General features: G+C 37.9%; 1 protein-coding gene across 2 annotated transcripts in view; it reads right to left on the reverse strand.

Annotated features, from left to right (window-relative positions):
- MMRN1 (multimerin 1) overlaps positions 1-16,211 on the reverse strand; it is a 44,486-nt gene that overhangs the window by 13,619 nt on the left and 14,656 nt on the right. The window contains exons 2-6 of one of the 2 annotated variants that reach the window (XM_055726326.1): positions 13,938-14,057; positions 11,601-11,707; positions 6,112-6,204; positions 2,488-2,538; positions 1,915-2,088 (exon numbers count right to left, since the gene is read on the reverse strand). In XM_055726326.1, the coding sequence (XP_055582301.1) occupies positions 1,915-2,088; positions 2,488-2,538; positions 6,112-6,204; positions 11,601-11,707; positions 13,938-14,057 (545 nt within the window). The remainder of the gene's footprint in view (positions 1-1,914; positions 2,089-2,487; positions 2,539-6,111; positions 6,205-11,600; positions 11,708-13,937; positions 14,058-16,211) is intronic. The other variant, XM_027801701.2, reaches the window with a different exon arrangement.

Raw genomic sequence — 16,211 nt, forward strand, 5'->3', positions numbered from 1 at the left:
TTGTAGATGAAACCAAGAAATAAAGACTTTGTGAACTGTACTGAACTATTTGTTCACAGAAAAAGACCTCACTCCTAACAAGCCCTGATACAAAGCTGGACAGCCATTAGCATTTCCGTGATAAGAAAAAACGTGATTAATGGGTATGAGCAAAGGACCTGGGCATCATGGGAAGAAAATGGAAAAGTAGGGGAAGAAGTCTGAATAGCATGAAACAATTATGGGCTCAACTGTGGTTTGAAAGCACATTGCTTCAGGATGTAAGTGGTAGCGGGGAAAGTTGTGGTTTACTTCAGGTGAGCTTCTAAGAGCAATTTTTAGCACGTATAATGTGCCTATACTGCACATCTGTGCCACGTTGGGGGACAGCATAGAAACTCCTTCCAGCTCCTGCTACTTTAGGATGCTCTTTGCCTGCCTGGAGCATGACTGACTGACATTGCCCGGGCAGAAACTGTATTTGCCCCATTACATCTACAAGCCAACAGAAACACTAACCTTGTTCTCTCTCCCATCCTCCCTTCTGTTTACCTACGTACATGCCAAGAATAACTTGTATTTGGAGTGAGTGCCCATAATTAGTCAAGGGAAGTAGTTAACAACAGCATTTTCATTAGAGCTACTTGATTAGGAGATGAATTGAGAGCATAAATCAAAAAAAGGTCAGCAATGGAAGATGTCATCTAAGCAGGTAAAAACAATAAAGGCTTGAAACATATTTGCAGAGCAGTGTGAAATAATGTGGGGGTTTGTACTGCACATTTTAATTAGGACTTAGACCCTTAAATATAGGTAGCAAATGGGGAAGCAGGAACATAGGATGCAGCAAAAGACCTCTTGGAATAGCATAAAAATGACAGCTATAACGAATGGAATATAAAAAAGAATGAAGAGAAAGCAGAATGGAAATTGGAAATATTCAAAGATAAATTAAATGTATGCCCAAGGGTCAAGAATGCCATCCAGCAATGTGTGGAAAGGTGAAAACAGGTCACTGAGCGAGAGATGGGATAAACTTGATCCAGGGTCCAAGAGAGCCACCTACCATGTGGCATAAGTGTCTCAGGAGACAGAGGACTGAAAATGCAAGACATGGGACCACGTTTGGTAAATTTAAGAGAGATACGAAAGCACTTAATGTTTCATTTAGTTTTATCCTAATGTAAGGAGCTCCAGTTCCCCCATTCTATTTTTAGACAACAGAAAAGTCCTCTGGATTCTAGTGTGTATAATACAAACAGTTTGGGGGAAATTCCTGAAAAATTAGAAAAATATTGCAAATTAAGGAAATGAAAGCTTCAGTCCCAATCTGCTTATTAAGGACCATTTGAGGTTGGGTAATAAACAGATCTTACTGTGGGATTCAGAAAGAATGGATGCATAATTCTGCTGGCGAGATTTTGCCCGACCTCCTGTTCCCTGGCCATATCTTTCTCATCTACCAAACACGAGTACAGATGTTTATCAAATGTAGCCTAATACGATCAGAGGCAAATTATTCAGCAGGATGTTTGCCATGTTATAACTGTAAGAGCCACAGAAGTCCTCATGTTTCCCCTGCATATATGAATTACATAATAGAGAATATTACTTAGCCATAGTAGCAAAACAAATACTATGTCCTTTAGCAGCTGTCAGATAAACTAAAAACAGAGATTAGAATATTTACAGAAGCTCTAAGTAAATGAAAATATTGGCTTAAGTTACCATGTAGATGATGTAGTATCCAAGAACATAATTTTTTTGCCCCTATAACAAATGTCAGAATAAACAAATCCCCTATTATGAAATGAAACTAAAGGAGAGGTCTCCTTATAAACACTGAGCAATAGAACAGTCTACAAATGTTTTTAGCATTATTTTTTTCTGGCACCTTTAGCTGCATGAGTGATTACATTAATTTATTTTTCTTACCTTTTAGAAAAGACTGGAAGTCTTTGCCCTTATCTTCATTGATTTTGCCTTCCAAAGAAGAAAGCATCTTGCTCACATCACTCATCGCAACAGCAATGCTGTCAACATTCTTCTGTAGAAAAGTCAGTTTCATCTCCTGGCTGCTAATCTTCTCATTCATTTTTTGTGTAAGTGCTTGGTCAGAGAACAAAATGAGAAAAAAAAAAACCAAACAGCAGTGTTAAAACATGGGGGGTTGGGGAGATGGGGGGAATGAAAGCATAATTGTCTTGAGATATATTAGCTGGAAGTGGGGTGGAAAGTTTCTGAATCTTTAGTCTTAAATGAATCATCTCGATTTTTGTCATGTCTCATATATTAGTGACATTCAGCAGCACAGCAGTAGCTAATTACCAAAGCATCTGTATCCATTATAAAATATTTATAATTCTACATCAGTATTTTGAGTGGTTAACGTATTTTAATCAGCATAATACCATTCTTCCTCCACCTAGCACCCTACGGCTTATGCAGTTAACTCTCATTTAGTCTATTTTCTTTAACACAATCACAAAAAGATTGAGTTTTACTTACCACTTATAACTTCATGAATTTGCAAGGCTTGTGTCTGAAGGAATACATCATCTTTTCAGTGTCGGGGTCAAAATAAAGACTCTTAAACACAGCAACAAGGCAGAAAAACAGCTAATAGATAAATGACTTTGGAATAATCATCAGCCTGTCATTAAGAAACGATGCTCAACCTGTGAAGTTCATTTTAAAACCTGCCCAAATTGTTCCTGACACTTGTAGTCTCTTTAGGTATAAAAAAGCCTAGACGGATGCTTTTAAGACAGGTAGTGGCGAAGGCAGCCTTGATCTTGCAAATTAAGACTCCACATGACTTCAGCTAGCCATCTGATTTTACAGCTGACAGAATGAGACTTAGTCTGGGATTTTCAGAAGATGCTGATAATATTAGATGTTCTAATCCCGGTAAGCGAAGCTACAAGATCTCTTCAGTTCTTTCAACAATTTGCCTAAATAGCCTACCTTAGACACACAATATATTATCCTATATGATCCAGGCCATACTGTGACTTAATAAACTGCTATGCAAGAGATTCTTTAGCAGTACATACAAATATTTATTAGTGTAAATTTACAGTACTGCTATTGATCTTATGTCACTTTTCATTGTGGCATCAGTGTCTATTCCCAGGGCAGTAAACAGTTATACTCAGAAATCACGTAGAAGTACAGGGCCTAAAGACTACCAAAAAAAGAAAAAATCAAGTTATATGTAAAAGGGCATATTCTTTTGACTAGACTCTTATTGTTCAAAATTCTAGTATGTAAAAAATAAACATATCATACCTAATTTGACAGCATTTGGGAAAAAACAGAAAATTCACTAAATACACCCAATCAGGACAGATGAATTGAAGCAATGCCCATGAGAATACTCTTCTGTAGAGGCACATTGGTTGTAAAGTTAGTAATTGGTAGAGCCTGGTGAATAAGGCTAGCTGTTTTAGGTTAGGATGTTAGCATCTCCAGCTGCTCACTTTGCCCATGGTGTCTACTTACACAGACATAAAATTGTTTATAACTCAGCCACCTAGTTTAGAGTCTGGCAATTCTCCCCAATGGCACTGGGGAGACAAGGTTTTGATGGATTTTCTTCATCTGAATACTCTTTTCCATAATGCTACTCTGTGACAGACAGACAGGTCTGGATACTTCTGCTCCTGGTTCAATTGTTACTCTGAGAAAGTGATTTGCATTCATTACCGGCTTATGCATAGCCACCCAAACTGATAACAAACCTGCAGGGTGCAATGGTTTCTTCAGTTTGGTTTCTGTCAGTTCCTACTGAAGGAGGAAGACAAGCTGCATAGATGAACTTGCAAGCGAGGTTTGTAAGTGGTATGACTGCATAGTGAGAGCTGGAAACAGAATCTGGCTTGGAGTCTTGGTAGCTGCTGTTGGAACAACAGACCAGGCAGTTAGTCCTGGCCCCAGGTCATGTTTGCAGGGCTGACAGCCAGAACAGGTATCTGTCTCCTAAACTGACCCCATTTGATTTAAAAAGAACTGAAAAGCAATTAACACGGAGCTCTGAGATTCCAATTTCAGAGTTATTTTTCAGAGCAGAATTCCTACTAAGACAAGTGGCATGTTTTAATGCTCTATTGATCAAACTCACTTTCTCATATGGGTCCTGTCGTCTTTACTAGACATCCTCATCCCTCCAGACCCGGGAAGCTCAGTTGCTCGCACATTACCAAGGGGCAACAGCTTTCTCCTAACTCCCATTTGAAAATACCTTTCTATGTCTCCATACCAGGTTTCAGTCTTTTTGTCTCCCACCTATGCTTTCTAATTTTTTCTATTTGTCTATTATGATTTAAAGTAAAACACATATACAGACATAAGCCCATATGTGTACTCTCTCCATAAAAACCTGTGGCAGTCTCACTTCTGACATCCTGTTCTCCCAGCATGCATGAATATCCCAGCACCAGAACAGTATATTGACACACAGAGACCTGAGAACATAATTTGACTTATTATTTGGTTCCATAAAATGTTTTCAGATATATACCAACCCTGTGAGTGACAATAACACCATAGTGTTATAATCATCAGCTGATGATTATACAAAAAGACAGCATAGACATCTGTAATCAAAGCATCGACAGATTCAAAAGAAAAGGGAGGTAGTAAGAATGCGCAAGGAACATGACTCGTTTCCACTGTCTTTTACATCTTGTCCATCCTCTGGGTCCTCACTATGTAAACTCAGGCTCATTTGACAGTGTGTAGAGAGTGTTGCCAAATAACTTACATATAATTTGCCACCAAAAATTTACCTGACAAGTACAATGTCACTCAATGCTGGGGAGTATATCACAAGAAGAGAATAATTTTTTCCTTATTCAAGCATGTTTCATGTACTTATTTTGTTGTTATTTAAACACAATATGCTGATTGTTAGCAGTTCTTTGAGTACACAGTGTTTTTAAATAATTCTGCACTATCAAATGTCTTTATACCCTCAAAGACATATACACGTTCAGGTGGTACAGACTGGAATACAGTATAGTCTGTCAACTACTTGAATAACTCTACATCATGGCTACCTTTTCATGTTTCTTTATAGTGAGCAATTAATATTTGAATTCATGGACAATGATTGTTTCTGCTCCCACTTCAGTGAGTGTGCAAACAGGCCTGGCATGAATAAAATTCCATTCCCATGAATACTTATGCAGACAACTATGAAATTAATTTTCTGGGACATTTGTGCTGGTAAACTTTAAATCATACAGATGGTAATGGAACATAAATATAAAGGGAAGTGAGCACCCCCAAGAATTCTAGAGACTACAAGGTGGAGAAGCTTTCCATGCAGCAGTCACCTAAGGGAACTTCTCAGTGTAGATCGCTACTTGAATAAAAGCATTATTGTTACCGACTACCTCTTACAATGCTGAGGTCTGTACAAGGTTTCCTGCAAGAAAACACTGACACTATGTTCCAAAACCTTACGGTGTAGAAAGGTTGAAGTAAACACAGTAGAGAGCAAATGAGTAGTGTAATAAGAAACAGTCTCAAACATCTGTGGTATAAAGCCATAAACTGTCCCTGTGTTGCTTACCTATTTGATCATCCTAGATGGAGTAGCTTAAAACACAGTTAAGCTGCCCTTGCTAAATTTTGAAGCATCATTGTACTGATTTTGAATAAAGCACTAATTTTTATAAGAAAATATGTAACAATCACACATTCAGATAATACAGTTAACATCACTACACTTTCTTTTGTGACCAGTGCTGGTCTATATTACTCCTGGGTTTGCTTTTGGGTTTGGGTTTTTTGCCTGTATTTGGGGGTTTCTTTCTTTTTTTCTGAAAATTTATTTATTTTAATAAGTAATATAATAGTTGAAATATTTCTATGCTGAATGACTTTCCTGGGTTTAGTTTAGTCACAAGACACTATAAATGCTAAGCTACTGGTACCTTTAGATTCAGTTTCTTCTACCTATCTTTATCAGAGAAGCATACTGCTGAACCATGACTGCTAGAAACTCTAACGGTTCATTCACGTCCCTTCAGCAGACAGTTTTTTCTCAAGTTATTTTTGGAGTGATCTTAATGAGTCACATGGTCAGCAACTGGGCTAGAGGTGATAGCAATCACAATAACCGACCTGGCCCACTGGGGTCCTGATGAGCTCCTGGTGTCCTCTCACTGACAGTTCTGCTGCTTTCAGCCTGGTTGCTATGTATAAGCGATGGTTGTTCTTGAGTTAAAAGAGGGAGAGAAAAAGGAAAGTGTGTGAGTGAAACAAGGAACACAACAATCAGGATTCCACAACACTTGCTTTGTCTATTCTATACGAACTTTATCAAAGCCAAATCAACTGCTATGATTCTTGTTATCTGCTTAGTCCACCTATAACACAGTGTAGAACCACACTGATGAGACTGTGAATGGTTTTAAAAATGGCTTCCTGAGGCTGGCAGGGGTTGGTGTTAATACTAAAATGTCATACCTTGCCCTCTAATGAACAGAATTTTGGAATCTCCAGGGCTAAAAATTCTATAGGAATACTTCAGATCAATATAAAACACCAGTACAACAACAACACAGATATTGTCAGCTGTAAAATTAATTAAGTTTTAGTACGGCTACAAAATCAGACATGTTTGTCAAAATCAATATTTTATTTTTTTACTTGTTACACAAATCTTCAAGCATGGAAATCTTCCCAGTAAAGGCAATAGTTGCTACATTGTTGTAGCACCTAAAAAAATAAAACCATTTCAAAACATAATCAAATTCCAACAAGCATCTTGCAAGATTTGTGACTGGTATGTACATTAAGAAACTTTATGAAGGTGATAAGTTTGTAAATATTTTCTCTGGTCATGGCAGATGGGATTTTCTGTGCTTATTTTACTTCTCAGCCCAAAGATCCCAAAGCTGTTTCCAGAAACCTAGATTAACATTATTCTTTCAATATTGCAGCTGGGGAAATAGGTCCAGAAAAATAAAGTGCCTTCACTCACAAAAATTAGGGAACAACTAATGGAATAACTGGTGATTGAACTGAGATTTCCACCTTCCTGACTTACTCCTCTAGTCATTAGGCTTAATGGCGGTGTTTTCATTTTGTTATTGTTTTAGAAAAATGAAATATGTACTAAGTAGATTGCAAATTTGCTAGTATACATTCATAACAATTTTATATGCTTGCTCAGTTCATGAAGCATTTTGAAGTAGATGTTGTTCCAGCTAGAGCACATCTAAGGAATGCCAGTCTTTAGTACAGTACACACAGAATAATTTGGGTATGGTGACATTATTTTACAGTTCAAATATTAAAACCTTGTCTGGCCATACTGTGAGTTTCCAAGGAAACAGAATAAAATGCTGAATCAAGAAATTCCCTATGTTTCATCAGCCTCTTAACAGTGTATATGAGGATCAATAGATTACATTTAAGGATGATATAAGGTGGTTTATATTGCAAATTAAGGGAGGGGGTGATGTAACAATTAGGACAGGAACTCAAAGGAAATTATCATATGGACCAAGAGTTCCATAGAATTTATTGAAATTGGCTGATGAATACGAAATCCTCAAATAGTTATAATTTCAATAGCTTCAGTCATCGTTCTGTAGCATAGTTATTGACAGGAGTTAAAATACTTGCATTCAGCCCAATTCATTACACAGGATTTATCAGGTAGTGATGTGATGATATAATCTATGACAAGGGAGTCAGTTACTTGCCTGTGATAAAGACCAGCTGATCGATGTCCTTTAGTTCTTTCATTTACCCATCTTTCTGTTGCTCTAAATATATTCACTGCCGGTGTTAGTGCTACAGACACCGGATATATTTTTTTTATGCTATCCATCTTACCTTTCATCCCCACTATTAAATCAATTGCCCCACTCACAGCTTAACATTGTAGAATACCCAAATCTTTACAGTTTTATTGCTTTCAGAGTTTCAAGGATATATATATTTACCACCATGTGCTTGTCTTACTAATGCTTTAAACTGTTCAGATAACTTAATCCCTGTAAGACCCAGGACATAGTATCACTCTTTTGCAGCAAACCAGCAACGGAGAAAGCCCGTAGTGCATTGTACTGCCTCTAAAAGCAGCAAGGGCTGTAGCCAGTGATGCAGACAACACAAAAAAACTCACCCAGAGAGAATACCTCATATTGTACAGTTATTAAATTTCATCACTGTATAGGAAAGGGACTTCTCATGCAGCATTAGAAATGCAGGGGTTTCATTTGTGAAAAAAATTCAGAAGAGTCGCTGGCAATATAGCTTCTCCTACATCATTCTTCCAGTGTGGTTCAATCCTTTTCCAAAGAAACCACTCTGACACATATGGTGATTAAGTCTTACGTGCTCCTTGGTCCCACAGCTGAGATTCCCCATCCTAGATGCTGTATAGCAGCAGATGTGATGGGAGCACCAGACTGCAACTCTAATACATGCACTCTTCAGGGTAGAAATAGCCATCAAACAATTTACATTTGAGACCTTTTAAAAATTGGATACACTATGCTCAGTTTAAGCTAAAAATATCAAATAAATAAAAATTAGATTGCTAAACCCACCTTATACAGGCCATTTACAATAACAAAGCAGCACCACAAAAAAAAAAAAGAAAAAGAAAAAAAAGCAGCAATTCAAAACGCTGAGCAATAAGCTCTTCCAGTTCCTCCAGGAGCTTCAGCATTTCTGAATATCAGGTAACGCACACAGGAATTTAACATTAGGCTCCTATCATTGAATATATTGGCCTAGATGTATAATTTATTGTCCCATGTATTTTTAAATACACCATGCAAAATGATTTCAGGGAATATTAAAAATATGGAAATTGGATCTTTTTCTCTCAATATATTTTTGATGAAGCGGGAGTGGCTGAAGGTGAATCCCTGTGGGGAGTTTGATAGTTTCCTCCCATTCCTTGTGTTTCAACGTGAATTGCTACCTTTTGTGTCTGCAGCTCACCCACGCAGAGGCTAGCACTCACTCCTGTGTGGAACATTTTACAGCCATCTGCTGGAGAAATCCCATTACTACCCTGTGAGAGAATTCAGTGCTAACAATGGCTTTGGCATTGTCCGGAACTATGAGAACCAGCCGTTTGCTCTAAACCGCAGCCAGGGTAGATGGAAATTAATTTATCCACATTAAGTCACCTCAGCATCACTCCACAGCAAAGCTGAACTCGAACACAGCATGATCTACGTTTGAAGATGCGTCTTCAAGTTCTTGAAATAATTTGTGACCCAGAATATAGTGTTCAGGGACCATATGCACATGAACAAACTGGGATTTCTTCCCCTCAGATGTTACTACACACACATTGCTTTCTCCACCTTAAGGATGAAAAGTTAAAATAAAGCTATGTTTAGTAAAATGACATGAACTTTGCAACTCAGAACTTACAAGCCCTTTTATTTTAGCAGCTTTGCTCCCAGTTAAGCATTTGATATTCCCAAATCAAAATGATGATGTTTTATTTGTTGAAGTGCCCACATTGCGCTGTTTCATGAGACTTTAAGAAATGTCTACATGTTTCCCTTCTTAAAAAGTTTCTTGTAAAATTGGATTTTCCATACTGGACTAGGATCCATGTCTCATTCAATTTGGTCCCACATGGGAAGTAAAGTTAGAAATGGTGATCTGAACGTGTCTCTTTCCAGAGGCTCGTCTGTCTCACTCACTACATTACCTTGAGAATCAGCTGTAACCAAGCAGTTGCAATGAGGCTACCAAATACAGTTTACAGATGTCTAGTAATAACTATCAGATGTTGACAAGCGTTTCCTTCTGCCTAGACTACCAGACTGAAACAGTTATGTATGATATCACTTGGTTTGAGAGAGAAGGCATTTTTAATTGGCATTTGCTATAAGCAACCCACGCCACGCTAGAAGTGCCTTCCCAGGATCTAAAACATATCGTCAGAATAACCCACCCAGTTACGCCAGCACAGAAACCCTTCAATAACAGCTCTGCTGTTGAACGGATCAAGAGCGGAGAGGCCAAACAGAGGGCTCAGCAACACCGGAGAGCCGTGGTCAGAGCTTTCAATGCCTCTCCCTGTGCCTTTGCAGAAACGGAGTGCCTGAGGACAAGGCTACTGGCTTCCCAACTGTTCAAGTTCATTAGCTGACGTCCCTTCATGGGAACTGCGTAAAACAGACAGGGCTTGTGCTGGTGGTCTGCTCCTCATGGCAGGCGGGATTCCAGAAGCAGGGAAGAAGAGCCTTTCTGACATAACACCTTTCATCCCAATCTCTTTAAACACTTCTACCAGCATTAATTAATTAAATACCCCAATGCCCCTGTGAGATAAGTGTCATCTCAATTTTCTAGATGGGTAAACTTGGATATGCAGATTATAAGTGGCTTCCCCAAGTTATTCAGCAAGCCAGAAGAGATTTGAAAATAGAGCCCAGGAGATGTAATTTCAAACCCACTCCTATAACACTTGACAACATTTTCCTTTATTCTTATTTTTACACAGACACCACTACAAATTGAGTTATACAGCTTTTTTTCCTGGTCAATGCTTCCCTGTTGTTTTGATGCCATTTCAATTTTATCAGCTGTAGCCTCCCCCTTCAATAAGCTTTTTTTAATCGATTTTTGCTAATGTTTGCATTTTTTAAAAGCAAACTTTTAAAACGTCTGATCTGTGCTCATTGGACAGCCTTGCGGACTGTGTCCCATGTTAATATCCAAGTCCACGCTCAGCTGCACAGGAGAGAATTTTGCACTCACTGAGGCCCTGGTTCTTCAGCATTGAAATTTCCCTCCTGGATGTGAATATCAGTGATTTCTCTTCATTCCTCTACATTAATTCTTAATCACAGCCTCTACTTTACTACTGCTGATTGAATTCCCTACCACATCTAATGCCCTTTCTTGTAATACTCATTCATTTAAAATATGTATGCTGATGCCATATCTTATTTTTCAAGAGCTGCTTGTTTAAGGCCAGCAGCGAAGAAATAGCTATTATACAGTTGTTAAAGTACAGTATGTTGCAATATGTTTGATCACCAGGGCAGAGGTAAAACACTATTCTGTCAAAAAAGGGTACGATTATACAGGGATCATGTGTAATACTAAAATTCAGTCACTGTGGAAATGAACAGCATAACTTCTACTCAATTCAGAGGGAAACAACGTTGATACATTATATTATCATGCCTAAAAAATCTTCTTAGAGCCTGAAACTAAAAGCCAAAAGAGTCACAGTGCTGTAGATCAATTTTACAGCAAGTATTCAATAGAGGACCTGGATATAATATCCCCAGCACTGCGATACTCAAAAACTAAAAGGTCAAAAGTAGACACACTGAACGCAAACTCCATATTTTAGCAAAATGGAATAAGGCTGAAGTTTTTATGAGTTTCATGTAGACTGGAGGAAAGGAAAGGACATTCTGCTCAGCTGCTCTGGAAATTCATGTGCGGGGAAGAGTCAACATCCCAAAACATTTTAGTTTACTGACCATTTTTCCTGGTTTAAATTAACAGTAAGGACTGTATTGATTTTCAGCAGAGCCATTTGCTTGCAAATCAGATTTCATTGTTTTCTTTCATTAAAGTGAATAGTTTCAAATCCTTACAACTCTACTCACCTTTGGGTTGGCAGTTTTGCCCACTGTACCCAGGACAGCACTTCCACTCCAGTGATGTTACTATTTTATGTTTGATTCTGTAGGCTTGGTGTGTTGTTGCTTGGGACCTGCAAAACAAGAACATTTTAAACCTATTTTAGGTAACCAAACAGGAGTTGTAGGATACCTGTATAACTACATTACATTATCTTACATGTCAGATGTATCCTTTCATTAACTGCTTGAAACTGTAAGTGAAGTCTAACTAGTTCAATGTTTCAATAGCAATCACAGTTTTAATATTGCAGCCTTCAGATCATCTGCATGGATTTTAAAGGAACCTGATATCTATTTAGTGTTGTCAGACTTCCTCCCTAAATATCTTATTCAGTAGTCAAATACTGCTAACTTTTATGAAAGATATTACAATTAATATCCACTAAACTGGACAGAGTGAGCCAAAAATACAATTGTGATATAACATTTTCTGTGACATCAGTGAAAAAAAGCATTCACAATGAATTTATGCCATGTCAGCACATGTTTAGTGCACACTGGAAGCCCTCCATTCTGATTATTTTAAGCAAGATTATACAAACATTAATCCAATAAAGTTGATGAAAGGAGGGTATGGCTATGTAATTGTGATGCCTCCGTTACTACTGTTACAGTACGCAACTGCAGAGGCAGCAGCAATTTTGTTTCTGTGTTCCAACACATCCTGCACATCCTAGCTACCAAACTACTTCTTTTAACTTTCTTTACCTCATGGAGAACTCTGTTTAGAATGAGTACGCTGCAGTAGGGCATACAGAAGAAACTACAGCAAGTCTATTTGCCTCTTTTAATATGTTAAATTCAAAGTCTGAATAAAAAGAATATTGCACAGTTCTGCTAGTTCCTAAATACTAACATAAATAACACCTCAAACTTCAGAAAACGAAAATGGTTACAGAACTGTTTTGGACATACAATCCCTGTCTAAATCATTCCAGAAAGTGGGACGAATGTGAAGGCTGTTGGATAAAAAATTATCCTCCAAATAAACTAAAAAATGCCACCTTGTTTTACCCTGTAGTTAATCTTGTCACCCCTTCATGTGGGATGTAATATTATATATATTAAAATTCATAGCAGCCGGCAGGAGCTTTGCATGTGTCCCCAACCAGGTTTGCCTCTGAGAAATGGCTTTTTCAGCAGCAAGGCTCAATAAAGATTAAGGTGACTGCCAAGAGAGTTCTCGGTTATTTTGCTGTATGGATGGTCTTAATAATAAAACTACCATATTTTGCATTAGCATAATCCATTCCTGAAAGAATACATGGAAATGAAGTGTCCATGAAAGGAGTTAATCAGGAATAGCCATTTTAAAAATAACTCTCCACATAGACAAGCCTCAGAAAATATTTCTAGTAGAGACTTAGTTACAGGGGCAGCACAAGGAGCTATTTTCCCTACAAAAAAGAAATCAGTTATTGTGAATCTTCTAGCCTGAATTAGAAAAAAAATGGCAACCACAGGGCCCCTCCACACTTTTGCAATACAATTGTTTATGTTTCAGAGTTGTTTATATTTCAGAGTCACCAGATCCTAAGGATACTCTATTCCTGGTTTCACCTCAAAGCTTTAAGCATGTTCTGCTGTACCATCTAGAGGACAATGCTCAGAATGGTGAAACTGACTTGTAAGAGGCTTTTGAAATTTTTCAAGGGAAAATATATGTTACAACCTCTGTTTTGTTGGTGCTGTTTGAGTTTGACATTTTCCAGGCCCATGCGTTAAAACCCATTTTAATTTACTACTGAAATCTAATGTTTGGAGAATACAATGAGGCACCCAAACCACAAAGGATAAACTGAATATGTTTAACAGTGTCATTATTTACAAGTTGTATCCAATTACTTCTCTGGGTTCGTCGCCTGACCAAAGCTGTGCCAGAAATAAGTGTCCAGCGGGGAGATAATAAAAATATTTATACCTCTCGGGGGAAGCCTTTTCCTTCAACAGTGCACAAGCCTGGAAAACTGCACAGGAAGGCTATTCTTCCCCACATGTGCTTTAAAGCTTTGTACATGTGCACCTTCCCTTGCCATACTCTGGAAGAGGGAAGCAGGCAGTGGGCTTACTTGAAGACTGAACTAATTGGAGGGTGCCGCGGTGAAGGCATGCCAAATCATGAGCCTTTACACTTGCTATAGGGACAAGTCATGAGCTTTCATACTTTTGATAAGGACACATGACAAGCTAATCTGCTCTCTCCTGTTTTCATTTTCATTTCTAAAGTCATTGTTATATTAATTATGCATCTGGTGATAATTAAAATACTTGCAAGTACTCTTTCTTACTAGTTCTACACACCTCTGAGCACAGGATCCAATATTCCAAGTACAAGGCTTTGCTCTGCCTGATGAGAAGGTTTCCAGGTTGTCCACTACCACTGTAGGTAAGAGTCTGGTATGGACATAAGCACACCGGTTTCTGTTAAGATACAGAAGGTAAATATAATTAATAATACAAATAACATTTCCCACAATATGATGATATATGATACTTAAAGAGGAAAGTTAAACCCATAATTTAGGGATAGGACTAAGTTATGAAAATTAAGTTTGGTTTCTCTCAGACTGCCAATGTAGTCTTGGGCAATTACTTAGTCTTTGTGCTTCAGTTAAGAAAACAGACAATAATTTCGCTATCTCTACATATATTTACATTGCAAATTTAAATTTTCCTTTGTAAATGTTTGTGGAGCACCAAGTACAAAGCAGCTCTTCTAGACTGCAGTAATGACAGGTCTTAAAATGCATCTACGTTTCAGACTACAGAAACTGTTTATCCAGAACTCAAAGGATTGTCTAGTAAGGTTCTTAACCACCCATAACTTTCACTTTATGGATAGACATTTCTGCCCCTCCTTTCCCCAGCAATACCATGAGTACACAGAGACTGTTTTGCAACACACACAATAGCGTGATAGCTCCACGCTCACCTGTGCCACTGGTTATCCACCCAGAGAAGGAAGTCACGTACAAAATGATCAAACTTGTTCACTGCAGCACAGGACATAGGAGCTGGCAAGTGCAAGGATGGGCTTGGGTTTTTTAAAAAGGATTCTAAGGGGGTTGCAAGAAACCACAAACTGTTAGATCAGGCTTTGGAACCAGGCGACTTGATAGAAGCTAAAGTGGAGAACAGAATTAAGCAGAAATTATAAACTGAATAATGGCTTGGGACAGATTTCTACAGGGAAATTTTGCCTCAGAAAACTATTGGCATTCTTTGAGTCATAAGCAGATAGATAAAGGAATGATTTTCAGAGTCTTTGGCAAGGTCACTCACCAAAAGCTGTTGCGGGGGGAAGCAATCTGTCACATACTAAAAAGGATAGATCCTGTTATAGATTAATAAGCCATTAATTCAGAGAGGTGAAAGACTAGGTAGCTTTCTCATGAAACAGTTTATCAGAAGAATCCCACATGAATCTGTAATAGACATTATATTCATTAATGAGGGGGAAAGTAGGTGAATAGGGAGATGACAGAGTTATACAGAGCTGTATGAAACCATTTTGTGTAGTAAACCTAAAGCTCATCTCGAAGAATTGCAGAAATCTCATGGTACTGAATTTCCAACTAACTAAGTGCCAGAAACGGGTCTTGTAATGCAGAGTCAGACACAAATCAAGACAGGTTTTACAAACAATATGACTACCTAAGTTAACTATCATCACGAAAAAGATCTTGAAGTCACGATTAGATCTTTGAATATACCAATTTAGTATTTTGCATTAACTAAACTAGTGAATTAAATACATGACATTATTAGGGAAGGACTAAAGAACAAACAGAAATCACCTACAAATAAAAGATGAAGAGCAGGAGGGATGAGAAACCATTGTCTCATGTTTTGCTGCTAACCTTTGCTTCTGGTTGTAGTAGTTCTGCCAGCATTTCATAATCCAATATGGAGAGAGAGATATATATATATATATATATATTTACCCCTGAAATCAGTATCTTTTTATAGGCTCCTTACAGTGGAAATCAAAATACAATTAAGACCAGATTAGTTCCATTTACTTAAGGGTATTCATGCCCTTAGTACAGATTCACACTGCTTCAAACAGGAACAATGGCACAGAACACAAAATAATATCATTGTCCGTCCTTAAGTGATTGCTTTTGTCTGCTGAGATCCTACCAGTGCACTTGCATTAAATTCAGTAGTTCTTTACTTGGAAAAGGATTGCCGAGAAAACAGCAGGATAAGCTGGGAATTAAGATGCTAAATAAGGCCAACAGGCTGAATTTCATCATTTCTGCTGTCAGTATTGTGGTGCTCCCTCATACAACAAGTATTGTTTAATCGATGAATAATGCGTTTCATATAAAATGGGGGTTTACTGAGTCTCTCCGATCTGATTTTGCTCACTCACTCTCTACTTCCTTGAGAGTTTTCATTATGATAATATTTCTTTTTAATTGGGTATAAAAAGGCTGTGCTTTTATTTGATGCTTCCTTTATGTTCTGACTCCTCTTGCTATAGCCTTTTGTCTGTGAGTATAAATTAGAGACTCTGTGAATAAATATTAGCTAAAAATTAAATGCACCTCTCACGCATAAGCTTAAAGA

The sequence above is a fragment of the Falco cherrug genome, chromosome 1 (assembly GCF_023634085.1).
Source record: "Falco cherrug isolate bFalChe1 chromosome 1, bFalChe1.pri, whole genome shotgun sequence".
Taxonomy (NCBI): domain Eukaryota; kingdom Metazoa; phylum Chordata; class Aves; order Falconiformes; family Falconidae; genus Falco; species Falco cherrug.